Source organism: Miniopterus natalensis, chromosome 11, assembly GCF_054644295.1.
Source record: "Miniopterus natalensis isolate mMinNat1 chromosome 11, mMinNat1.hap1, whole genome shotgun sequence".
Taxonomy (NCBI): domain Eukaryota; kingdom Metazoa; phylum Chordata; class Mammalia; order Chiroptera; family Miniopteridae; genus Miniopterus; species Miniopterus natalensis.
Genome location: NC_142091.1, coordinates 55,771,482 through 55,799,402, shown reverse-complemented (window position 1 = coordinate 55,799,402; position 27,921 = coordinate 55,771,482). Strand labels below are relative to the sequence as shown.

Here is a 27,921-nt window from a genome sequence, read left to right as displayed (position 1 = left end):
ATGGAGAAGAAGAATTTTGCAGTCTGGGATTATGTCGTTTTTGCAGCCCTCTTTATCATCTCTTCTGGAATCGGGGTGTTCTTTGCTGTTAAGGAGAGAAAGAAGGTGACTTCCACGGAGTTCCTGGTCGGGGGAAGACAAATGAGCTTTGGTCCCGTGGCGCTGTCTCTGACAGCCAGCTTCATGTCAGCTGTCACTGTCCTGGGGGCCCCTTCTGAGGTCTACCGCTTTGGGGCCTCCTTCACGCTCTTCTTCATTGCCTACATTTTTGTCATCATCTTCACCTCCGAGCTCTTCCTGCCCGTCTTCTACAGGTCTGGCATCACCAGCACTTACGAGGTAAGGTGGCTCTTCCCTTAGTTTTCCTTTGGGGAGGAGTTGCTATTTTCTCTCCACTTGAACAATTTTTGTTGTTTTTGCTTTTTTCTCTAACAATACACATCCTCTCTAACAATACACATCCTCTTGATGGTAACACGTGGTAATTGAGGAATACTCACTTATTTTCAGGAAAAAACATATTACAATGTTATTGGGAAAAGCTTAAGCTTTGGATAGAGACACACCTGTTCTTTTATCTGTAGAACAAAATCAATTCCATGCGGCTATTTCAATGATTAAATGAGAACCTGGACGTAAACACCTAATGCATTGCCTAACTTGTAAAAGATTATCAATGAAAGAGAGCTAACTTTATTATTTATATTATTATTAACGTATTATGAAAAGTATGCAGGACATATACCATGAATATTATAATTTTCTAGGTAAGAAAACAAAGATAGTACAGATGAATGACTTAGTCAGGATTGTATAGTGAGTAAAGCTTACTGAGAACCCATTTTGTCTGTACCTCTTTCCATCAGATTGTAGGGCTGAGCGCTCTAATACAAATTATTACTGTGCTCCAGTTTTCAATGGGGAAATGGTAATGTTTATTAAAAATTAGAATATATTTTAATGGGCAGGAATTGCTCAATAATATAAATGTGGGGATTATTTTAATGAGAAGAAAATGAATCATAGTGTTTTGACTTTGCAATAATGCTCAAGAAAAATATCAAGTTAAAAACTGAATTTGCATGTCCAGTGTTTAAGTGTGATAAACATCAGTTTCTATGAGAAAGTGTTTGTTTTCCTTATCAAATGTCCATACTAAGTCACAGCAGAGGACTCTTAACAGACCTGTTTTTTGTTTGTTTGTTTTAAATTCTGTAAGATAAGTGATTATAAAGTGTTACTCTAGACCTCAAAAAGCCATTCAGGTAATTGTACACTTCCTAGAAGGTTTTAAAACTTTGATTACACAGATGATTTTATCCCTAATATCCAACATTAACCTCCTCTTTCCCCAAAAGAAGGCAGTTAGGATTGGGTCATACAACAGCTACTACCTAGGATATAGATTCAAGAGAAAATGGCTGAATTTATGCTTAGTTCTAAAATATATGTACAGATAGCCCCATTGTTCATTAGTGTACTTCTGAAAACATAAATATATTCTAGGTATCTTTTCTATTCACCTATTAAATTTTTACTCCCAAAGGCATTGCTAGCATCTTAAAAAAAATTTACCTAAGTAAGACAGACAGAAAGAGAGAGAGAGAGAACTTAGAATTAGAAAACACAAGTTCAATATCCAAGTCCATTGCTTAACAGCAGGATGACTTTGTGTGTTACTTAGATCCTATCAACTCTAGTTTCCACATAGAAAATAACTGCCATCTTTCTTTCATGAAAGTTTTAAGTGTAAAAAAGCTTTTTAATTATTAAAAAAAAATCACCAAATGTGAAACATCATTTTTACCACTAACCATTCCTTCAACAAATATTCATTAAACATCTACTATGTTCTAGGCACACCTCTGGAGATAAATCATTGAACCAAATCTTTGCCCTGATGGAGCTTACTTTATGGCAGATAAGGGCAGTCAATAAATATACTATGTAGTAAGACAGTAATAGAAATTTATATGCTGTAAATGTGGTACATTTACACCATGGAATACTATGCAGCTGTAAAAAAAGAAGGATCTCTTACCCTTTGGGACAGCATGGAGGGAACTGGAGAGTATTATACTAAGTGAAATAAGCCAGTCAGAGAAAGACAAGTATCACATGACCTCACTCATATGTGGAATGTAATAAACAAAATAAACTGATGAACAAAAGAGATCCAGAGACATAGAAGCATGGAACAGACTGAGGGATCTCAGAGGGAAGGCGGGGGTGGGTGGGTGGGGAGAGATTAACCAAAGAACTTATATGTTTATAAGTATAACCCATGGACACAGACATTGGTATGGGGAAGGCCTGGGGGTGGGGTGAATGTGAGGTGGAGGGGATCAATGAGGGAAAAAAGGGGACATCTGTAATACTTTCAACAATAAAGATAAAACAACAAAAAAATTTGTATGCTATTTAACTGTGTGCTGAGCACTGCTCTAAGTATTTTACATGTATTAACCCATTTGGCCTTAAAATAATCTTTTTAGATAGGTACTATTATCATCCCCATTTAGCAGGCTAGAAAACTGTGGCACAGAGAGGTAAGTCACCTGCTCCGTGTCACAGAGCTAGCTAATGGCAGTATTTCAAACCTGGGCAGTCTAAGATTAGAGATCGTATACTCAATCGTTAGTGCTGTCCTGCCCTACTAAATACAAGAGAGGAAAAGTAAATAGCGTAGGTAGAGGGCAGGAGTGCCGATTTGGGCAGAGAAGTTATGTAGGGCGCTTAAGAAAGACTTCAGTGATGGTACGGCAGTTAAGTGGAAACCTGGAGAAAGCAAGAGATTGGACCGTAAAAGGGAAGAACATCCCGGGCTGACGTAGCCACAGAGGCAAGGGCTCTAAGAGAGGAATGTAACTGTCATGTTGAAGGCATCGGGGCACTTGGAGAAGAGAGAGTCAAGGGGAGAATGGTGAGAGAGGAGATCAAAGAGCTGGAAGGCCCGGTGACACCGGGTAGCAATTCCAGTGGGTGAGACGTCAGACAGAGGAAGCGCTTTGGATATTTGTGGAGCAACCTGTCGTAAAGATTGGAGAGCACGACTGGATTTTAGGAAGCAGGGACAAGGAACCCAGACATCTTAGAGTATGTTAAGACATATTATTATTGTTGTTGTTACTGTCCCCAAATTTCTATTACAATTCAGTCTGTCTGTTGAAGCTTTAATTTGTTTCTTTTTTCATCTTCCACTTTCTGTTCCTTACCAATAAATATCCTTTCTGGGATCTTTTTAAGTACTAAAGATGGAAAGGGGGAGAGTCTACTTCCCCAGACTTTGAGCCTGGCCTGGCCGTGTGATTTGTTTTGACCAACAGGATGTGGCAGAAACAGTATGGCGCTCAGGCCTCGCCAGGCTCCGCGCTCCGCCCTGCTCTCCTGGAGCGTGTCTCGATATTGCCACATCGGGCAGCTGTTGCAGCTGCTCTGGCTTCTGGAGCACGGGGCAGACACAGGGAATCAGAGACGGCCTCGCTCACAGCCAGCGCCAACTCCCTCCCAGAGGCTTTAGCGAGGCCTCTTGGACTTTCCCACCCGGCGGATCTCCAGTTGACTTCAACTCCACGAGAGCCCAGGGGAAACTAAGTAGAGGAATCAGTCAGCCCATCTTGAACATTAGGAGAAATAACAAACTCTCGATTTTTAAGCCCATGGGTTTTGGGGTGGGTTTTACACAGCAATTGCCGACTGATTTAAATGCTCTGATGTGCTGCGGGATTTCAAGACTAAGATATGCCATTTGTGCTGCTTTATCACTATCCTGCCCCTGTCAAAACATAAGGAATTGTTCTCACTCTCAAGTTCTATGTTAGGCTCTGCTCATTCGCAATATCATACATTTTCATGATCTCCACTTAGTTTATAATTCGTCTCATCGTGCTGTCTCTGCTTTAGTTAACGATGTTTTCTTCTTTCTCTTATCAGACACTAATAAATCCACTTTGTTATTATTTACACTTAATACTAGTTTAGAAGCTGGTGTGAGGTCTACCTGCTCTCTCATTTTTCTTGGACTCATCAAAGTCAATGGCTTCTAAACTCCTTACATCTCTTCAAGTCAAACTTTTAAAAATTTTTTTATAAATATATCTTTATTGATTTCAGAGAGAGAAAGGGAGAGGGAGAGAGAGATAGAAACGTCAATGATGAGAGAGTCATTGATCGGCTGCCTCCTGCACGCCCCCGACTGGGGATCGAGCCCGCAACCTGGGCCTGTGCCCTGACCCGGAATTGAACCACGATCTCCTGGATCCTAGGTCGACGCTCAACTGCTGAGCCACGCCTGGCTGGGCAAGTCAAACTTTTTTTACTGTAATAATGCAGGAGATATTACTTCTGTATGTCTTCTTTTATAGTGGTTTTAAGCATTATAGATTACTTTTTTTGGTAAATTTCTTTTCTTTTGTTTCTCCTTTAAATTACATTTGTTGTATCATAGCAGTTATATTTAAATTTTGAGAAATTAGATTTATAGGTATATGATATCATTATTGACTCTTACTTTAGTGTAGTAAATGATGTTTGTTGTGAAATAGATACTTAGGATCTGGTAGGGTCTGAAACAATGTTATGAAGCTTTTTAGGTCATTGTAAGGATTGGCTTTTACTTTCTGTGATATGGGTCATTACCATGTTTGGGAAGAGGAGTGACACAATGTCATTTGTATTCTGAGTACTATACCACCAGGATATTGAAAATGATTCTAGGGTTTTGACTGCTGGAGCAGGGAGTCTAATTAGGAGTCTGTTGCTATAATCTAGGCTAGAGATGATGGTGTTATAGTGGCAACAGAGGAGGTGATGCAAGTAAGTGTGTTTTGAAAGTGGGGGTTAGGGATCAGGATTATTTTATGAACTGGATGTGGGCAGTGGGGGAAAGTGAGGATTAAAGGAGGCTCCATGTTATTTGAGCTTGAACCAACATGAAAAGTTGACTTGCTATTTCCTGAGATGGGAAAGAATGTGACTAGATCAGGTTTGGAGTTTTGAACATAGTGGAACATAATAATGGTAAATGTTACCTGTGCAGGCCAGAAGCATGCAACTTTTCTGTTGAACTTTCATTTTAGTTTTGACTGTGGTAATAGCTATAGATGCACCTAAGATGACCATCGAATGCACTGAATGAGTTAATAATTCTTTCAGATGTAAAATTATGCAGTTGGAATAGTCTTTCTTATTTCATGGATGAGAAACCAGAGGCTTAGATCAAAGAGTGAGATAGTGGCAAAGCTCAAACTAGAATTTAAGGAGTTTTATTTCTGATCCAGTTTTTTTTTCTTTTTCTTTTCACATATCTTTTTCTCCATACTGTTTTCTTAGCTTGACTTAAGATAGGAAAAGTACGAATCAGACAATAGAGGGTTTAGAATAGGAATCGTCCATGATACAGAATAAAGATTCTGGGAAAAAGAGGGACATGATTAGAGTTCCATTTAGGAGAAGTGATGCAGCCTTATGCATGGTTGACAGAATGGGTGGGAAGGACTGGAGTTCAGGAGATCACTTAGGGAGCTACTGCAGAACCTGGGAAAGATGAAATAAAGGCATGCAGTGAATTTTGGAACAGTGGGAACATAAAAGGAAATGATCAGTATATCCAGTAGGAAAACCCTGAGGAGGAAGCCAAAATACCTGGATTTTCCCCCCAAACAATCTATTTATCTTCCCTGACCACCAGGAGAAACTTAAGTAAGAACTGAGCTTAAAATATTTTTGACTTTAAACAATCCAGATTTTTGTCTTGTTCTGCCAGGTATATAGCATAAAATCACGTGATAAGTCCAAAGAACTAAAGTCAAAGGAATACCAAATAAATGAAACCTTCTCGGTAGCTCTGCGTGAAACATGCTGACTCTTTGCATGTTCTCTACTCTTTCCAGTACTTACAACTACGATTCAACAAACCAGTTCGCTACGCAGCAACGGTCATCTACATTGTGCAGACGGTAAGGATGGGGGCGACTGCAGAAGCGGAACTGAGGGGCGACGAGATACGGGTTGGTTTATTTCAGGGAGTAGTAAAATCAATTAAAAGAGTAACTCAATACTAAGAAGAAAGGACTTTCTTTGAAGGAAAGCACTTTCAAGCTATGTGATTACATCAAGAGTTGTCCATTGCATATACCCCACGTACAGGTACCAATAATAATAAACCAATGTATATCATAAACCATGAAGAAAAAGAAAGCATTTTCTTAAAATTTATTTCAACTCTTATTCAATCTGTACAGGTTGCTTTGGATATGAAGATATGAAAAGGTCTGTTAACTGATTTTTTGAAAAAAAATCTAATTAACTGAGTTGAACCAGAAATACTTGTTTTGTTGAAAATCATTTGAAGACAGTATTTCCAAACCATTACTCCGTCTTCCCCCTTTTGGACTCCTCTCCTACCTCCCAGGCCCTGGGATGCCTTCAGGCAGCCTCAGACTTGCCTGTGACACATCTTTGGTGTGTTTCCTACTACTCACCAAACACTTTCTGCGAAAACATAACCTTCTTCCTGTTTCTTAATCAAAACTCTTGCTCACACAGACTGAAGGATTTGAGAGAGATAAAAGGAGGGAAACTATGATCCTTGACCTGTTCATAGGTATTTGCCTTTTAAAACCCTCACATAAATCTCTAAATGGTGAAATTTCATTTAAAATAAAATGGGACCTCACCCACTGCCGTCAGGTTGCAGTTCTGGGAGTTAGAAGGTAACTCTTGTCGATGACCCATGTTGTTAATCTTCTCTGCACAGTACTCCCTCCTCACTGATGCTTCCACCTTCACTCTAAAATCCATATTTTACAAACTGCTAAAACATATTTGTGTCATTGTGATATGTGCATGGGGTGAGAGGGGAAGAGAGAGAGTGACTGAAAAGCTTAACCTAAAGCCATTTTTCTATTCTTCAGACCTACACCAAATCTAGCTAAAAAAAATCTCAAAATTTGCAGCAATCTTAAAATGCCCAACCCTAGTATTCCTCCATCTAACACTTACATCTCTTTTGAAAACTAGTTACAGTGGTCAACAACTTCCAAATTAGAGTGGATGGGAATGAAACATTTGGTGAACAAGTTGAAGGAAATACATCTCTCAGGTCAATAAAGAACTTTCTAGGCACCTCTCGCTCCCATGTCACTTTTCTCAGTGTTCATTCTTTTCTCTACCAGATTCTCTACACAGGGGTGGTGGTGTATGCTCCGGCTCTGGCGCTCAATCAAGGTGAGTTATCAACATTTCCTTGGTCCATTCCACTGTGCTTACGCCTGCATTCTCACCCTGACAAATACACATCAAACACCTCGGGGAGACATTCCTGTGTTTAGGGTGCTCTGAATTATTGTAGGAGTGACAAGATAAAGCTCTAAAAATTGAACATCAAAAGGATTGCACGCAGTGAGTTACCTGATGTTGCCCACATGGTTCCAAACACAGTTTAATTGTTGTTTGCTTGTCTATTTTGTTTTTTTAATCACAATAATGATGGGAGTTTGGGTATATTAGACTCACAACCACTAAGTAATATATGGTGATTTCTCAGTGATTTCTCAGTGATTTCATGAAGTAGATAATCTGAGTATAATAATAAAAGGTGCTTGTAGTAATTACTTCAAGATGTACACTTGACCCTTTGGAGAGAACAGAATCCTGGAAATGAAACAGGAAAAAAGTGAAATAAATTTTAGAATGATATACATAATATTGGAAGTTCTCAGTATTCAATTTAATCATGCTACCTACTTATATTCAGAAATATCAGTTCATGGCTCACGTTTAATTGGTTTCAAAGTCCTCAGACTAGCTTTGTTAAAAAGATCAACAAAACGCAAATAATTGGTGCAGATCGGAAGCTCCGGAATTTTAGGAGGAAAAAGTTGGCCTTTAACAAATTACATGAAATTTATGGTCTGGGTTGAGGTATAATAACGTAAGGAAATAACCTTTATCAGAGGTGAGAAAACCGAAGAGAAAACTCTAATTTGATTTCCATTTGCCCACAAGAACAATGACAAGAACACTGTGACTTTTCCCTGGTAAAGCTCTTTTTTTGCTTTTCTCAGAGGAACTTCTTTCGACACTTGTTCTCCCTTTGTAGTGACTGGGTTTGACCTCTGGGGCTCTGTGTTTGCCACAGGAATCGTGTGCACGTTCTACTGCACCCTGGTACGTATGTAGCTGTGGAGGGGGTTTCGCGCCATCTCAGCACAGGATAAGGGCAAAGCTCCAGCGGCAGGGCGTCTAAATATAGCAGAAGTTGCTATTCTAAAATTAAACAGAAGGACGCTGGCTTATCTGTTACAGTTTCCTGAGGAAAGTGCTGATGTTTTATTTAAAAATTATTTTTGGTATCCACCATTACTGGAATTTAAGCTCTGAGCTCATTCGAGGAGGCCACGGCTGAGAGAAGATTTAATGACTAAAGTACCTCCTTGATCAGAGGATTAGGTGGCCACATGCAATTTCTGAGGAAAAAGTAAGTTGCTCAGTTGTCGTGATTATAAACCATGAGTAGAGTTTAGAATTCACTATCTAATGGTTGAGAAACACAAAGTGCACATATGAGCAATCAGAGATGGCGGGTATTTTGTAAATCTGAGCATTCATTCCATAGCTTACTTTTGTATCTTTTTCATGGAAATGCTATGATTCCATTTAACACTTGGCTTTAGTCATGCTCAGTCTTTAACCAAGAAGCCTAGGTGGTATTGGCGACATATTTATGTATTTGCTACAATTCGTTTAGTTGGACAAACACTCATGAGCACCTATTATCTGCCATGCCCTGCCATGGGAACCTTTATTCTTCCGAGTCCTCGGCATCATACACAGAAGCTCTCTGTATCCCGATGAGAATGCGGCAGTGGCTCCTGGTAGCTGGATTCTCTCTCCTCCTTTACACAGAGAGAAATAAAGTACTTGGTATATTATCACATAGCAGACCTACACGTATTTTGGCCTTATGGGCATACCACATACTCTTTTAACATATATCATGAGAATATACAATGTAAAAATGCCCTTATCTCTCTTTGTCATACTTGCAAAGCCCACTATTAGTTTACACTACAGAGTTTTATCTTAGTTTGTTTCCATTCCATTCTTAGTACCCGACCCTTCCATTCCAGACACACATCTCCCCAGGTTAAGAATAGGCCCCTGCTCCTTCAGCGCTGGCCTTATCTGAGGTACCTGCCCCTGCAATGTTGAGATTCAGTGTTAGGAATGCTAAAGGCTGAATTCTTAGCAACAATAGTGGATCAGTGAAATAACATTTTCAAAGCACTGAAGTAAAGCAACTGTCAGCCTATTATTGTGTATTTAGCAAACGATATTTCAGGAGCTGACTATCAAAAACCAAGAGAATTTTCCACTAATACATCTTCCCCTGAGGAAAGCCTAGAGGAAGTGCTGTGGGAAAAGAAAAACTTACCCAGTGTTAGATAAAAGAAGTAATAAGATAATAAAATAGTAAACATTTAGGAAGTCTAGTCAAATAACTTTTGGTACTTAATGATGATAATAATTTTAGAGAATACTGTAATTTATATAATTTATAATTATAGATTACATATCACAATTTATTATATTATAAAATATAATAATTATTATATATAATTTGGGGATTAAGAAAAAGAATAATCCCTCATTGCACAATAATAGTATGTAAAATCAGGAAGAGAGTAATCCGACTTAAAGATTTTTATAATCTTTGAATTGACATTTCTTAAATTTAGACTCTAAATTAAAATTTTCATGGCAAAATTTCAAGGGGACTCATTCAAAAAAAAAAAGATCAAAGTGGAAAAATGGAATTAAAACAAAACAAAACCTCAACTGATTTAAGAAGGAGAAGAGAAGAGGGAAAAAAAGCATAGAAAGTATAGAACAAATAGAAACCAAAAGTAAGATGTCAGAAACAAGTCCGGATATTTTAATCATCACCATAAGCTAAAATGAACCAAATGTACTGTCTTAATTGGTTTCAGTGCTTCCCTCCGCCCTGCGTGCTTCTGTCAGATTAACCTTAAAACATCCAGGCCTTCATGCCACTTGACTGGCTTAACTCTCTCCTTGCTTCCCATTGTCTACAGGATAAAGCATAAGCTTCTTAGCCCAGAGTTGGACTCTTTCACTATGTGAATAAATCCGCCCATCTAATCTCTTCCCACCACACCTCTGTCCCTTCTCCACTCTCTAGCCAGGTTACGTGCTCCAATGCCTCACCAAAATCGTGCCTTACTTATTGAACACTTTTGCTCATACATATTACCGTCTCCTTACACTGATAATCCTGTGACTGTACAGCCTAAGACAGCCAGCAGAAAGAGGTTAAAAAAATAAGGGATTCCTGCCACCCAGGGGTATGCAGCCTGGTAAAGTAAGCACTGGTTGCAATCTAGTAAATGCCAAGTAGAAGAGTAAACGACACAGACTGGTTATATATTTAAGTGACACTCATGGCACAATCCTGATCAGGGGTTGTGTGTGTGTGTGTGTGTGTGCACGCGCCTATGAGCCACTTGGGCGTGTATCTTGCTGTATGAAGGAGTCATAGAGTCAGAGCAGTTTCCATAGTGGCTATAATTTGTCTTCTCATGGGAATTTGATAAAGTGGTTTGTCCTCTTGCCTCACGTCTAGCTGAAGTGCAGGTTTATGCATTTTTTTGCGTAACCAATGTGAAAGGGTCTCTGAAAACTGAGGTCTGTGACATTTGGTATTCGTATCACTAAATCTACAAATATGATGACTCTGGCAGGAACTTTAGGGTATGTTTTTTAAATTGCATTTTAATTTTAATTTCAAAAGAAATGATGGGAACACCCCAATATCATTTTTCTTCTCAAGATGAAGATGAAGCCTGTCATCTTTTCACAGAAGTTCTTGACACTCTGGAGGAGTAACAGGGGAAGATAATTCTATTTTTTATTGTTAAAAATACCGTGTCCTTTCATTCTTATAGTGCTGTTCCTTTTCAAAGCAATTTTAAACACATCACTTCATTCAATCTTTCCTAATTTTCTGGTTTTACCCTTGACCATGGTTCTGAGGAATTTTATACCTAGATTATTCCAGCCGCCTCTCTCCTTCCTCTTTTCCTCTTGTCCACATGCTCTCAACTAGAACTGTACATAGCATCATTTGGGGAACTTTCAAAAAACAGACCTCATTTTATTCAGAATACCTGGGGCTGGGACTCAGACATTTTGGGGGTTTGTTTCTAGTTTCTCCAAGTGACTCTAAAGAGGAGCCCGGTTTGATAACCACCTCCCTGACCTCTTGCCCGATCACACTATCCTGTGCTGTGCTGTTAGATCCATCCTGCTGAAACTCTGGTTTGCTCACCTCACTATTTGACAGCCCCCCAGCTCTTAAAACTCCTTTCTCCACGAATATCCAGATTCTATCATCCCTCCCTAGTTCCTCTCTTCTTTCTAAGTAGCCTACCATCTTAGCTTTCCATAAGTTATTCACTGTCACTAGTTTTACAAAAGGAAACCTCAGGTTGCACAAGCCAGACCTGGGTGACCATCCTCAATTGCCTCACTTGCTCCTCGCATGCATTCAATTAATCACAACTTTTGCTGGTTTTACCTCCCAAATATCTTTTTTTAAAATTTTCTTTATTGTTACAGATGTCCTCTTGTTTCCCCACTGAACCCTTCTAGCCTGCACCCGCCCCTCCGCCCCAGGCCTTCACCACACTATTGTCTGTGTCCATGGAGCCTGCATCAACTTCTGTCTCTCTCTGCCTCCCTCCTTTTGCACATGGACACTGAAATAAACTCTGAGTTGGTCTCTCAACTCCTTTTCTTCTGTGGTCCTTGCGATCTATTGTCCACACAGCCACCACTGAAACTACTGTGAAACCAACAAGAGCTTTCATTATATAAATCTGTTTCATGCTCTCTTACTGCTCTTGAGAAGTCCTTTAAGTGGCCTTGTCAAAATCTGTGTCCTGGCCCCCAGCAAATTCAGCAGCCTCCCTTCGGGCACGCTGTACAGTCCTCAGTCTGTGTAGTCCAGCTCTCCTTCGCTCCTCAGGCTCCACGCACGCCGCTCCCCAGTCCCTGTCCTCTGTACCTGGTAAATCCCTACTCACTCGTCGGGGCTTAGCTCCAATGACACTTTCTCAAGACAGGGTCAGGACTCCCTGCTCTGTGCTTCAATAGAAACCCGGCCTTTTAATTGCACTTTCCACAGTTGTAAGTAAAAAGCTCTATTACTGTCTAGTATCTGCTTTTCCCACTGGATGATAAACTCAGAAGTTAAGGAAGGAATCTGTCTCCTTTAGTCCCACGCTTAACATCATGCTTGGCACACAAAGGGCTCAGCAACTGTGCTGGAGGGGACGGGAGGGGAGGGGACGGGAGGGTAGGGTAGGGTAGGGTAGGGAGGGTAGGGGAGGGTAGGGGAGGGTAGGGGAGGGTAGGGGAGGGGAGGGGAGGGGAGGGAAGGGAAGGGAAGGGAAGGGAAGGGAAGGGAAGGGAAGGGAAGGGAAGGGAAGGGAAGGGAAGGGAAGGGAAGGGAAGGGAAGGGAAGGGAAGGGAAGGGAAGGGAAGGGAAGGGAAGGGAAGGGAAGGGAAGGGAAGGATCATATTTGCAGAGTTGGAAGATTGCAGCCTGATTTTAGAACTCACACCATTCTCTCCATTTCAGGGAGGCCTGAAAGCAGTGGTGTGGACAGATGCATTTCAGATGGTTGTCATGGTTGTGGGCTTCTTAACAGTTCTCATTCAAGGATCAGCTCAAGCTGGTGGATTTCACAAAATATTAGAGCAATCAACAAATGGATCTCGACTAAATATATTTGAGTACGTCCATTGCTACTTTTTCATGTCTTATAAATATTCAGTCGCATGACCTAATCCCCTAAAAAAAAAAATCTTTATTCACTCACTTCTCTCTGCCTCCAGCTTTGATGTAGATCCTCTCAGGCGGCACACTTTCTGGACAATCTCAGTGGGAGGAACTTTTACATGGCTCGGGATCTACGGAGTTAATCAGTCAACCATCCAGCGATGCATTTCTTGCAAAACAGAAAAGCATGCCAAGCTGTGAGTTATTAATAAAGAAACATTTCTATGGTTTATCTTATCCTTCTGGAAGAAAATCCGTTAAAATGTAACTTGGCTTTTTGACAGTTTCATGAATTGAGTCGGAAGAACATCACTTGAAATTATATAGGAGTGAGTTGTGTGAAACTTCATCTGAAAAAATAGGTCTCACACCACACATTGAGGCTTTGCAGAAAAACTCTCAATTTCAAAAGAAAATCCATCAAAAATCTATCCAATTCAACTTTCATAATCAGTCTAAAAATGTAATGTTCTAAAACAAAAAGCAAAAAAAAGCAAAAGGATAAAATGTAATGATTCTTGAAGGCTGAAGAATTTTATTTTAAAGCAAAACAGCCCCAAAACATTTTACCTCGAGTCTTTGGTGATGACCTTCCCAGATCTTAGCCTAGAGGTGGCCAATAGACCCTTGTGTTCTTTTCTAGAGCCTTGTACTTCAACTTGTTGGGTCTCTGGATCATTCTGGTGTGCGCTGTCTTCTCTGGCTTAATCATGTACTCCTACTTCAAAGACTGTGACCCTTGGACTTCTGGCATTATCTCAGCACCAGACCAGGTACGAGTTCCCCTGGGGCCTGTGGGAATGGCTGAAATGAGGGTGTTTCTAGCCATTGATGAGTAATGTGGGGTCTTTCTCTTTTTCATCTGGACCTATAGCCACTCTCCACACCCCAAAGACTAGATTGCTTTCCTCTCCTCTTGGGTGATATCACCACACAGTAGGCTCTAATATGAGGGAGAAAACATGTAAAAAGAAGTTGCCGCACCTTGCCATTGAAGACAAGGCCAGGAACTAGGGCAAGGCTGAGAGAGGAAGGTGGGGTTAACTAAAGGTTTGGTTGTCAGTGCTACCTTTCAACTCTTTTTCTATACATCTCAAGGTTGATTAATGATGCTTTCATCCCAAATTGAACAAAATGACCCTTATTTCTATAATGCTCATATCTTCTCATCATAGTTTAAACAACAACAACTTGATGTACTCCATTAACTATTCTCTTAAAAACTCCCTTTGTGGCCCTGGCTGGTGTGGCTCAGTTGGTTGGAGCACTGTCCCAGACACCAAAAAGTTCATGGGTTCGATTCCTGGACAGGGCACATGCCTGGGTGGTGGGTTTGGTCCCTAGTTGGGGTGTGGGAGGGAGACAACAAACGGATGTTTCTCTCTCTGACCCATTTTCCTCTCTCTAAAATCAACAAACATACCCTTAGGTGACAATTAATAAAATTATTAAAAAACAAAACAAAATGAGAAAACCAACTCCCTTTGTGGACAATATGATCAGGAGGAGCAGTCTTCCCTCTTTCCCCACATATTCAGCTGTCTTACTCTGTCTCATGGGAACTTCTCTCTCAAATCCAGCCACAGAGCAGAACCATAACATCTAGCTTCTCTAGGGGCCTGTTTTAAGCATTTGGTTTTAGGTTCCGACTGCTAACTTTAAGGGGAGACGAGCAAGAAAATAATATATTGCAAACAAAAGAAAAATTTTAAAACTTTCTGAACCTTCTAAAGTTCATCCAGCCCCTTTTCCATACTGACTGTCTCTTTTCTCCCCCTTCCCCTCCCCTAGAGCTGAACCTCAGGCCCATGGGATCGGATTGATCAGAGCCTCACTGGCTCGCATGTAACTACCTCAGTCCATGCAAACTCCTCTATTATTAATTTTGTCTTTTTTTTCACCTCCTTTTGCTAAAAAGCTACATTCCCACATTTCAGACAGTGCTGATGAGACCACTCATCCTATCTTGTCTCCTTTTCAGCTGATGCCGTACTTTGTCATGGAGATATTTGCCACCATGCCTGGACTACCGGGACTTTTTGTGGCTTGTGCCTTCAGTGGAACTCTGAGGTTAGTGTCCTGACAACACTCTGTTGCGATGATAATGATGGTGACAAGGGTGATAAGGTGATGGTGGCAGTAATCACGAGCATTTCCTGACTACTTGCTGTGTGCCAGCTGCCCTGCTAAATGTTATTCATATTTGTTCATTAGTTGCCACACTATATATGAACTGAAACTTTACTCATATTATTGTCACTTTATAGATAGGAAGACTGAAATTTAGCAAGGTAGATAAAACTTACCCATGGTGACATAAACTGCAGGGATAGGATGTAAGCCTAGTCTGAGCCTACACTAGACCTCTCTGTTTATTTTCTCAGCCTTGTCTGATGCCACCTGCCCCCACAATTTCACATCACTGTTACTCTGGTGGCATTTATCATCAGCCGCAATATATTTCTGTAGATCTATCTTTTGCAATCCATTCTCCCCATATTTAATAGCACACTCAGGCAGGTAATAACTTCCACCCTCCACAGGTAGACATTATTCTAAATACAAAATTATGCATACATTTATTCTGACAAATATTTTAGAAGGTTTATATTATGCCAGGTGCAGCTGGTGACAGTGGGGATGTAGGGGTGACATTGGTTTTCTTGCACAGAAACCAGACTGACATTGCTCTCATATAGAGTTTGCATTCTAATTGACATGAAACATGGACAATATATAAGTAAACAAAATAAATAAGAGATAGTTTGATAATGACAAACAATATAAAGAAAATAACAGAGTGATATCTGGAGAGGTGAGGCCTAGGGTTCTATTTTTAATGAGGTCTTTAGGGACCTCCTCTTTGAGTCTGTGACTTTTGTGTTGAGATCTAAAGCATCCAAAAAAGCCAGCTATCGAAAAGCACAGGAAGAAACCTTTATAGGCAGAGGGAAGAGCAAATCCCCAAGCCCCCAGAAGAGAAACTGTATGGAATATTTTCGGAACAAAGAGAAGAGTTAAAGCATAAGGAACTGGAAAGAGAGCAGATGGGGATGAGATTGAAGAGGGGAGCAGGCATCGGGTCATGGAAAGCCTTCGCGAAATGGTAAAGAGTGTGCATTTCAAATGAAATGGGGAGCATTAGAAGGTTTGCAGCAAGGGAGTGAGTGACCTCATACGATTAAGACTCAGTCTTCTGTGTGGGGAAGGGACTATAATAAAAGCATGAGTGGTGAAAGTGAGTGACCTGTTAGGAGGCATTTGTCATAATCCAGGCGAGAGATGAGAGTGACTTGGAGAAGGGTAGGGCCTACAGTGTAAGGAGGATGCACTGAAACAGGAAGATAGTGTCATTTCTTATTTGACTTCCATGGAGCTGCAGATGGCAGTCTTACAGGGAATATATGAGGCCTTGATTCTCAGGAAACTGAGAATGGTGTGTACTTACAGTTTCAATCCCCAGACGTGAGTCTTAGAAAGTTTGTACTTGCTATATCTGTCATTTAGGGATGGAGCTATTAAATTTTGCATGAGATGGACCTAAAACTATTCCAGCTGAAATGAATGGTACTATTTTTCTGCATTGTCAAGAAGAGAATGCACACCTTTGGCACAGCTATAGCAAGTGCTCAAGGGCGCATTGGAGGGTAACAAAATAGCTAATAATGAATATCAGTGGGGAACTTAAAATAGCTGACCAGGCTTTAGGCTTTGCCCATCAGCTTGTTTCTTTTCCAGAACTTTTGTTTGTGAATTTAAAATAGTTATCTATTCTACTAGCTGAAATATCCATGGTCTCTAGAAGGAATTCATTAAGATTTCATGTTAGTCTGCAAAGAAAACCACAACTGTCAGGTCCTCTGTCACCTAAGGGAATTTCAGGGCCATAGAACCGAACTCTGATGGGAAAGTCAGAGCTTTTATGAGTTTAGGTCTTTGCCCCCTTCCCAGTCTTATCTTTCGTATTTTACCCCTTTACTAATTGCATGGTAGCCACTCTGGTGGCTCCAGGCTGTTGTCAACAAGCTTTCAGGAATTTAAATGTAATTTTCCTTTTGTTCTAGAACATCTTTCCCCGACTTGCGTGGGTGTTTTCAGTGCCTACCTAACCGTCACTTCCAGAGGAGAGGCTCTCCTGACTTCACACTGGTTCAGGCCTCTGAGGGACGCGCTCTCGTAGCACTTTGTTATTTTCCTGCGTAACCGTTTTTACAGTTATTGCCCATCACATAATTGGCTGTTAAACGTCCCTGTCACCAAATGAAGCAGGAGGGTCTTTGTCTTTCTCGTTCAACACTGTATGCCTAGTACCCAGATGAGTAAACAGGTGCCTGAATGCTATTAATGAATTAGTGAATTATTAATGAACGGCAAAGTGAACTGGCGCCTGGGCTAGGACAGTCGCTACTTCATGCTTCAAGCCCAACCCAAGCCGTCCCCCCCACGCCACACCCAGGCACACGCGCACACAACCTCTCCGTTACTCTCTGCTAGCCCATTTAGCATCCTGTGAAGATAAATTAGTGGGAGTTAAAACGTGAAAACCCAGCTTCCTCGGTGGACTTTGTGGAAGCGCCGAAAGTGCATTGAACAGAAGCAGCTTTGAAGAACAGAAGAGCAGACGGGCGGCGTGCTTCCCGCAGCTGTTCTCCCAGTGCCCGGCCTTGTCCACTCTCCCAGGGAGCCGGGCAGCCGGCGGCGGGGCCTCGTCTAGCTCGGACTGTGTTCTCCCTTTTCTCTCCCTGTAGCACCGTGGCTGCCAGCATCAATGCCTTAGCAACGGTGACCTTTGAGGATTTTGTCAAGAGCTGTTTTCCCCATCTCTCCGACAAGCTGAGCACCTGGATCAGTAAAGGCTTATGTAGGTATAGCCAGTGGATCTCCATTCATGTCGTGAAATGCACATGTGGTACATGTCAAACCCCTGCACCTGCTCTTCAGGACACACAGGCACCAGGGCACGTGAGATGCCTGAGGAATCACGTACAGGTTCTTACACTTGCAAAGATGCCAGCAGGGCCCGGGAACGAATGACCAGCTAGCTTACCTTTCGCCTCCCCTACTTTTGACACTCTTTTTGTGCTCACCCTACATTCCGGATTCATCACATGAGCGTCTTTTGGTTATGCTATGTATTGCTCATGTTAGGTCCTCTACATGGGAAGATATTCTGCTCACAGGCACTTTATAAAGCCAAATACTTTATTACCAAACTTCCAGTAACCTCACCTCAAACACTAATTTCTCTTTGGTTGATCATACAATTGCCTATTACATGTTTAATCACTATAATGCTTATTATCTTGAATTACAGTTTTACACAGCTCACTCCTAAGTATACACAAATTATATGCTTATTTACTTATTATAGAAAATGTAATTTAGAAAAATATACAAACTTTTAAAATAAAATTATAGCTATCTAATCCTGTCACCTTTCTTTAGTTTAAAATTTAAAAATGTTTCTATTGTTACCTTTTTATTTTTAGCAAAAAACATTGGCTATTCGTGTGTAGTTTTTCTTTCAGATTGACTTCAAAATAATATATTGCGTGTCACCTAATTACCCTCACCTCCACGGGACTACATTAAACCTGAAAATTTATTTGGGAAGGATTGACATCTTCATAAGATTTACATCTTAAAAAAACACTATTTTAAAAAATTTAATGATGTAAAAATTTCGATTCTAGATATTAATTATACTCATGTCTCTCTTTTCCTCCCGTTTGCCCCCCCATGTTCTCCCTCCCCTCCCCTCCCCCTTTTTCTTTGATGTTGTGAAGGAGATGCTTTCCCCGTATCTCCAAAACAGTTTATGATCAATGTGGAAAAGCTATCTGTTTTTGTTATATAAAGCATATATATTGCCACTTCCCCAACTACTATTGATTTTCAAAATCCTAATTGGTTTTCTAGAAAGTGTGGCATTGCCTGCTCCTACTGGCAGTTTCATCAGCGGCTTCTCTCGGCTGTTCTCCGTGGGCTGCTCGTCCTCTGCTTCCTTCAGCTTTTTTCCGGTTCCCGACTCTGTTCTTTTCCTCTGCTTACTTGAAGAAATCAAGGTTTTTTTCTTCAGTTAATTGAGTTCTCCACAAAGTTTTAATAATAAGAATTTTAATTCTGCTATTGTGTCTTGTCCTTTACATTTTATTATAAAAATTAAATCATGCAAGCAAGGTTTAAGGACTTTTACCATGAATTCCCATGAATATGCCACCTGAATTCTCCATCTCGTTTGTTTCCTCGTGGCCTTTCTCTTGTGTGCTTCTTTGAATTTATATATTTTTACATCATATTGAGATTGCCAAACAGTTTTTGAGTATGTTTTTTTTCTGGTTCTTAAGGTAAATTATTTCCAAAAAGCATACTGTTTACTTGAGCTTTTAGGTGAATGTATTTATTCCCTTGTTTGATGACTTTTGCCATGAATTCCATGTAGTTTGTTTCCTTTTACTTATGCTTGAACAAGGAGAGATCAGTGCTGACCAGATGTTTGTTAACTGGTTAGTCAAATTGCCTGGATCTCTTTATTATCTTGCATAATGAGTTAGAGCTTATAGCAGGTGGGTGGGCATTACTCCCAGTACAATTCCCAATTTCTAGCAGATATTTATGAATATGCTACATTGAGATACAAGTTTCTTTCATGCCCATGGCCTAGTGTCTGGTCCTCTGGGCCGATGTAACATGGGCAAAATCCACAGCATTTGCTGCAACTGTGGAGCTTTCTTTCCCTCTCACATTTATTGCTCTGTCTGTGGGTCCTTAGACTCCAGGTCTCTATACAACCCCCACCGACTTCCCTAAACTTCTTGCCTTGCAGGTTGCTATTGATTGCAATCCGGTGGAAGTATAAAGATTTGGGGAGAGGGAGGCTGAATGAATTCTCTAGTCAGCACAAAATTGTAGAAGCCCTGGACCGGGGGATGGCTGCCTAGAATCTCACTTGAACACGTAACTGTTGGTCCAGCAAGAGGGCCATCAGCTCTAGAGAGGCAGCATGTCCTTTGTTAATTTCTCCAGGAAGGGGAGGTTGCCCTCCGCCGGAAAGCGACGCAGAACCAGGGCAAACACTGTTTTCTGCAATCTGGTCTATTATCTTTAAAGGTAATGGGAACAATTTTAGAATTCTGAATAGTGTTTATTGATCAAACTTGGCTTTTAGTGTCGTGAGTTTCTTTATTTTTTTGTGTGTTTTACTGAGAAGTTGGAAAATACAGCATAAAAGTTGCTAACCCGATTTAATTTTGAGTGAGTTCCTGGTTAGCCACAGTTTCATGTTGCTTTCACATGACAGCTTTCTTCCTGAGTCCTGGATAGGGAACTACTTGATGCTAGATTCCAGCTCACTCTGCCGGACCTAGGAGAGCGAGTTCTGGGGAGAAAATCCCCTAACTGCCCCTCTCCGGGCGTGCGATGCTCAGTAGGGAGGACAGTCCTCACTGACAGCCCTTCCGACGGGGCTTGCATCAGAGGCCTCCTGGGCAGGGGCTAACGGGACCCCTCAAAGCCAGCTTGGGTGATGTAATGAGGTGTTTCCCTTTCAGGTATCTTATTTGGCGTGATGTGCACCTCCATGGCTGTGGCTGCATCTCTCATGGGTAGCATTGTGCAGGTAATGAAAGAGGGAGAAGGCGCTTTTGATTTCACAGCAACGTTTTTTCCCTAACGTTTTGACTATTCTTCCAAGCCGCTCTTTAAGGCCAGGTCCAAAATAGACATCCACGTAAACTTTCACCAAAATCACTTTCAGGAGAAACTATATATAAAAAAAAGTAATAACGGGACTCAGTAGCAGGGTACACAGCTGTGCGTGGGCATGTGCTCACTTGCCTGCACGGCAGTGCCTGTGTATGTTCCAGAAGGACATGGAACAAGGCTATGGGTTGAAGCAAACTGGTTTAATGAAAACCCCTTGCAGTTCACCGGGCTTAATGGCTTAGAGGCTAAGAGGTTTGGAAATGCATTTGTCGAATCCCCTTAGTTTCCAAACGAGAGCCATAAAAGTGGGATATGGGATATGAATGTCCAGTGGCCTCCTGCCTGACCTCAACGCTTCAACACCCTTGTGTTTTGGATGAGATGTCAGCGGTGGGGTAACAGACAATTATTGTCAACATAATACAATTGCTCAAACAGCTGATCAACTATGTAAGATATGAAATATAAGTATAGATGGTACATTATATAAAAACTTTTTGATAAGATAGAAAATATAAACAAATCAATGAGTTCCAGCTTGAGGGAAAACTACTTCTACCAAATCAGTTACCTGTGTGTACACACACACAGAAGTCTGTTTGTATGTATTTTTATTTTTTTGCACACTGTTCATCATTGATCCCAGAGGGAGAAGTGGTTTCCAGAAAGCACGATTAATGGCACAGTCAGGACTAGGACTGAATTTTATCCCAAGTCCAAGAAAGAGGTGGTCCCCGTGGGTCACGAAGCCATGACTCTGATCTGCTTTCTCCGCAGGCTGCCCTCAGCATCCACGGCATGTGTGGGGGGCCGATGCTGGGCTTGTTCACGCTGGGAATCGTGTTTCCTTTCGTGAACTGGAAGGTAAGGATCCCGCACCTCTTTCCTCTCTCAGCTCTCATTCCTCCATGGAAAGGCCATGTGTCCTTGCCAGGCAAAAAGCAGTGGCCTCTTTGCATAGAACTAAACAAAACCCCAGCCCTCCTCTCTCTGACTTCAGTGAAGCTGTTTCAGAAGCAGAAGGCAGAGAAAGGGGTGCTCCTGAGACACCAAATGTCATGGCATCAAGGCTGATTCTTTAGGGCTTCAATTGTCTTCCCTAAAGTAAGGGCCCACAGGATGAAATTGAAAATGGATGGTGAATTCAGAAGTAGGTTTGTTAAAACACAGTTTTTAAAACTTAAAAAAATATATGTAAATTTCTTTTATATTTTTACCTAAATTATAACTAATTTAGTTAATGAACTAATTTAAGGAGGGAAGAGGAGACATGCCCTGTGTACTCTGAGAGCTGGATCCTCTTGGTTTGCTGGCTGACAAACTAATAGTTTGTTTTTAAGTACATGTTGATTGGATGACTGTAGTAAGTATAAATCGAAATGAACATTATTTGGAAAAAATAATATTTAAAAATTTAAAAAATACTTATATTTTAAATATCATAATGTTTTCAGCCTAGCATGTTGCTTTTTAAAATTATTTCAATTTATCCACTTATATGCATGAAGTTTTAGAAAGTCTTCGACTGCAGAAAACCTGACTCTGCATATTTTTAATATACTATGGGGTGCTCGAGAAAGCCTGAGGAAATGGTGTACCTAATGAGGTCCCTGCGGCTACCTGACCATTACTGGCCTCTATTCTCGATAAATCTTACAGGGCTAGGTAAAGAGAGCGGATAGACAGGGAACACTTAGGAATCCGCAGTGCTTCCCTGCAGTCCTATTAGAAGACATTTTGTTTTAATCAGCTCTTCTGATATTGAGGCTGACAAGGGTCATGTTGTCCTTGGAGAGGTAGTATGAGGGAAGGCAATTTCTTTGTCACAAAAGAACTAACAGCTAGCTACATGACATCTTAGTGTATTCTGAACATTAATTTATGTATGTGAGTGAATTACGGTCCTTCCATTTAGTCAGGGAAACCACCTCGTTCTGGATGAAAGATAGTAAGCATTGCAAATGTGTATCACCTCTCCCCTTGTCATCGGCCGTGGTGGCTGATCTTACCAATCAGTCCCGCTCTCCTTCCACAGAATGGGGGTGCAGCCTCATAATTCTCAGCAAGGCTCTCAAGGCTGCTCCTCTCAGTCAGCAGGGATTGAACCTATTGCGATCCGCTCGCCTTGCACGGGTGGGCTAGCGGTCAGCACACCGCCCCTTTCCCACCAAAGCCAGCCATCTTCCCGTTTCTGGTATGGCCTGCAAGCTAAAACCGATCTGACGTTCTTAAAAGTTGTTGGAGGGAAATCAGAATAATAAATAATGTCTCATGACACATGAATAGTATATAAATTCACGTTTCAGTGCCCATACACTTTACTGGGACACAGCTACTCTCCTTTGTTTATTGTCTATGGCTGTTTTTGTGCTGCGATGGCAGAACTGAGTAGCTGTGACAGCCCCGCAGGGCTACGAAGCCTAAAATGTTTATTAGCTGGCTGTTTATAATAGCAGTTTGCAGACCTCTAGTTTACATCAAGGTACAACTATTCAAATTATACGCATTGCTTTAGTTTTCTCAAATAACAATGAACAGAGCATGCCGGTGCTGTTATTGGAGAGTCTTTATGGTGATAGAGAAACCAACGGGTTGCTTTCTCTCGCAGAGAAGGCTCAGCTATCCAGGAGACACCAGGAGCATCCAGGTTTTATTTTCCAGTGGTGCTGGTCTTAGCTAGACTGGCTGCCTCCTTTACAGGGAAAGTGACTTTTCACTGTTTATCAGGAGATATAACCCTTAAGGAAAAGACTAGTAAATACATATGCTAGAATTTAGACTCAACACTCCGCACCTGGGAGTCAGAGACTCCGCCAGGATCGCTCAGAAAAGCATAGAGCGTCTGTATCCTAGCTTATCATAACCATCAATGAAAAGTGACTACGCTGTCCCCATTATCCGAGGTTTTCCAAAACATCTGAAACTCGGCTGCTGGGAACTGAGGTTTCAACAGCTTTCTAAGGGATAAGCGGGAGGAAGAAGCCAAATGGAGAGAAAAAAACTCCTGCTAGGAATCTAAATATGGTGATCACTGTAAAACTATCCCATGTTTCCATTTAAGGAACAAGTTATTTCTAAGGAAAGCAGCGTTGTGAGAGTCGGAAGGAAGGCAGTTTGAGTGCACTGTTTCCAGAATAGTGGCTAAAATTTGGGGTGGAAAGCCAGAATCTCCAAGGCACAGTACTCACCTCAATATGCTTTCAATGGCTTTGTCCAATCTCTCATTAACTCTTCCTTTCCTTCATCAAGGGTGCACTAGGAGGCCTTCTGACGGGAATCATCTTGGCATTTTGGGTGGCCATCGGGGGCTTCATTTATCCTGCACCAGCCTCCAAGACATGGCCCTTGCCTTTATCGACCAACCAGTGTGTCCCATTAAACGTGACGGAGTTAGTGCCCCCGGTGCTGTCCAGCAGGTATGGTGACTCCAGAGATGGTGGTAAGTCCCAGAGAGTGGGTCCCCAAGATAGAGGAAAGTGCGCTCTTCAGCGATCTGTCTGAAAAGACCGATGCTGCTTTCCTGGGAGACTCCCTCTGGGCGGCACCCAGCGTTGCCGGGTGCCCTGCAGGGCTCCTGCTTTCTGGGGACATCCGCTCCTCTGCAAGCCAGTGGGGGAGTAAACGCGGCAGAAAGGTTAGCTGGAGGTATGAGTGCAAAACAGAAAAAATAGTGAAAAGTGTGAAAACAGGATATGAAGATCATAGTGTTTTTAACAGATAAAGGCTCTGAGTAGAATAGGTTTGTGAGCAGTGTGGAGAGTGACTGTGGACACACTGAGGCAGGAGCACTGCTGTGAACTCAGTTTCTATCTCATCTGGACAGGGCTTAGCAAGGGTTTCCCTGTCTGTTTCTGGCTGGGATAAGTAATTTAAGATAGCAAAATACAGGAGGTAATGCGGTACAGGGGGAAGACCATCAACTGAGATCAGAAATACCTGGGTTTGGATTTTGGTTTTATGATTTATCCATGCTACATCTTTGCACAAGTTAGTACCTTGTCACTTTTTGATTTCTCACAGTCCTTGGGGAAGGTAATAATTCTTTACTGAGACTTTGAGAGGCATTAAATTATATTATTTATATCTCTATATTAAATTTTATCTATATATCTATATATTAAATTCTAACTATCTACCCATCCATCATCTATCTCTCTATATAAAGAGCCAGAGCCAGAGAGAGAAATGAGGGAGAGGGGGAGAGAGAGGGCGAGCCAGGTGCGCTATACCTGACGTGAGTGTGCATTTTCACATATAACTGCTCCTGAGTAGGTGGCCCTTTCTATATAATGTATGAGCGCTCCATTATCTTGCTTTGATTTGCCTTGAGTTTCATCTAATTTAGAGTCATTCCTCTCCAAAATCTTATGGACAAACAACATCAACCTGTTTATAGTCCCCGGGTCTATCATGCTGTTTCCCCCTTCTTGCTTTTGCTTATAGTACCCTTTTCTTTGCTTGGTTCACTCCTAACCATTGTTTTAAAATAAACTACGGTGTCATTTCACACATCAGCTTGGGTCTGATACCCTCGCTAATACCCTAGAATCCTCTGTTTCTGTGACACCGAGGTAGTGCCAGTCCGTTCTGTCAGCTCCTACATGCAGACTTTGTGGCCTGCTCATCTTTTACTCTTCAATGCATTGCCACAATTTCTGGCACTAAATCTGGGCTTAATAAACGTCTGAAGAATAAATAATGCAAGAGAAATGGAAGGCACGGTTCTCACTGCAATCATGATTCAGTAGCAATGTTTGTAATTCGGGAATGGATGGGACAGAGTGGCATACAAGACACAGTCTACCTTTGAGTCTTCAAAAACTAATCAAATGGCGAAAGTTACGCTTCGGGATTTTGAGCGATGCCAGGCCTTAAAGGGAACCCTCGGCAGGTCTCTAAATCCCTGTGAATGGTGACACCAGAACCCACAGAACTGGCGACGTGTGCTATCCTCCACAGACCTCCGATCGCCGACAGCTGGTACTCCATCTCCTACCTCTACTACAGTGCGGTGGGCTGCCTGGGATGCGTTGTCGCCGGGATAGTCATCAGCTTCATCACAGGTTGGCTACATGGACCTTCTCTTTGGGGCCAAGGAAGACAGGGCTAGTTTCATGCATTGGTGGACGAGGTGCCTATCTTACTGGGGTGATTTGGGTCCACCACAAAAATCCCCTCTTCCCAGAGAGATGTATCTACTCTCCAAACTGACATGCAAAAACACCCCTCGTTATCTATATTATTCATATATATATCTAATGCATATGAGCAATACATGATTAATATATATAACATATATGATTAATAACCCATAACATGTTTTTAAATATCTCCCATATATTATGGGGGTGGGGGATGTTTAGACAATGGCCTCCAGAGGCCTGAGTGTGAAAAACCCTTCACAATATAACAATTAGTAAGGAAGGTTAAGTATTAGGAGTGATTCTTTTTCCCTTCATCCCAGTAGGAGGCGGGGATTTTGTGCATGACCTCCTTACTAACTCCCTTGTAGACATTTAAAAACTAACTCCCACTCCTCCGAGAGGTTACTAATTTCTGTCTATTAACCCTTCAGGACTGTTTCTACCCTTATTCTAAGAAGCGACTGACTTCTCAAGTTGACGATGCCTCAGTCCTCAAAGGAAGTCCTGGGAGTGTGTGACCCCCTAACCCACCTGCTCTTTCATTAACAGGTCACCAAAGTGGCAAGGAGATCCAGCCGATGCTAATTAGACCAGTGTGCCATCTGTTTTGCTTTTGGTCTAAGAAATATAAAACCCTGTGCTGGTGTGGAGTTCAGCACGACCGTGGGACGGAGCAGGTGAGCTGATGCCCGAGCTTCTCAGAAGCAGGCACTGGCTCGGGGGGTTCCCCTTCACCCATGAAGCCATCTGTAAGGGTGGGCGTGGGGAGGGAAGGAGTGAATATTAGAACTGAAAGAATCCGGGTTGCAACTCCAGTTATCTCAGCTAATTAGCTTTTAAGCAAGTCATTATGTGGTAGCTAAACGTGCCTTTGGGCTAAGTTGTCTTTGCAAGTGATCAATTTCCAAAGTTCCTTTTAACCCCTCTGAGGGTGAATTCTAGAAAAAATAGGAACAGAAGCAGCAGGAAACCCGCCCCCCCTCCATAACCAGGAGAACTGCTCTGGCCGGGCGGGGCTAGGGACCTGTCCAGGAGCAAGTGGGGTCACTTCATCCAACGACCAGGCTGTGGGCAGGCCACATGGGCTCACTGCCCAGATGCAGCAGGGGCGGGGCACTGCGGGAACCGGGGACTGCCCCCCTCAGAGAGGATGGGCATGCATTGGGGCGCGTTCCCGCCGAAGCCTTCTGGGGGTGGGAGGGAAGCGGGTGGAAGCGGGCCGCTCCGTCCATCAGTGCGGGAAGGGCGCCGCGGGCTCAGCGCCGTCGGGTGCTCGGAGGCCGCAGGGCCTGGGGCGGCAGTGCTTCCTGTTGTCTGCAGCTGGCCTGTGTCTGTCTGTCCTCTCGGCTTGGCTGATGGCAGGCGTGTTTTGTTTTTTTGTTCTTTCTTTTTTTCTGTTTTAGATGGGACTTGCTATTCTTTCAGTACTCTAGGACAGGGACTTCTCGTCCTGAGTACGTTCTAGAAGAACCAAGTTCCTTACTAGTTGACATGTTGGGCTTCCTGGGCGGGAACTTCCCGAAGTAAAGGATGCACCCTGCCTGCGGCTGCGGCTGCGGGCAGCCCCTGCCCTCAGGGCTGAGCCGGGAGGTTGCAGGGGTCCCCGGGGCTCCGACTCACTGAGCAAGCCTCCACACAATAGGCGGCGCGCTGTGCATGCCCACTGGGCTGCTCTCCGGTCTTATCACATTAGAAATGGTACCTGCGCGGACTGAGGCACCCGGGTTACCAACTGGAAATATTTGTGTGTCGTTTCTTCGTCCCGGGGTTGGTTTCGGATTGCGTCACGGCCCTCTCTCTAACACGTGTCTTTCCATTTCCTCAGGAAAACCTTGAGAACGGCGGCGCCTGGAAGCAGGGGACCGAACCCGTCCTACAGAACGGGCTCAGGAGAGGAAGCCGGGCCCACGTTTCAGGCTGCGATCCCAAGGACAAAGGCCACGACAACATGGCATTTGAGAGGATCACGCGTTTCTAAGGCAGCACGCGTGCACACACGCACAGGCACACACGCACACACGCACGCACACACACACAGAGAGGCCACATACTTCTTGCCAATTGGTCAGTAGGCTTGTGTAGTTGCCGTTGTTAGAAGACAAGTGTCTAATGTCTATTTCTACTTATTTATAACTAGAAATAAAATGACTGCTCCCCAGGATATTCTTTGGAAGACCCAAACTTTCAGGTGAGAAAAAACAGCCGAGC

At 42.3% G+C, this 27,921-nt stretch overlaps 1 protein-coding gene across 1 annotated transcript; it reads left to right on the top strand.

Moving 5' to 3' along the window:
* On the top strand, positions 1-27,691 carry SLC5A12 (solute carrier family 5 member 12). Its single transcript, XM_016206129.2, has 15 exons — positions 1-339; positions 5,892-5,957; positions 7,176-7,227; positions 8,102-8,169; positions 12,665-12,819; positions 12,922-13,062; positions 13,509-13,638; positions 14,847-14,935; positions 17,614-17,726; positions 20,416-20,483; positions 21,347-21,433; positions 23,819-23,985; positions 25,529-25,632; positions 26,263-26,390; positions 27,539-27,691. The coding sequence occupies exons 1-15, from the start codon at positions 1-3 to the stop codon at positions 27,689-27,691; spliced, it is 1,860 nt and encodes a 619-aa protein (XP_016061615.2).
* The last annotated feature ends 230 nt before the right edge of the window (positions 27,692-27,921 follow it).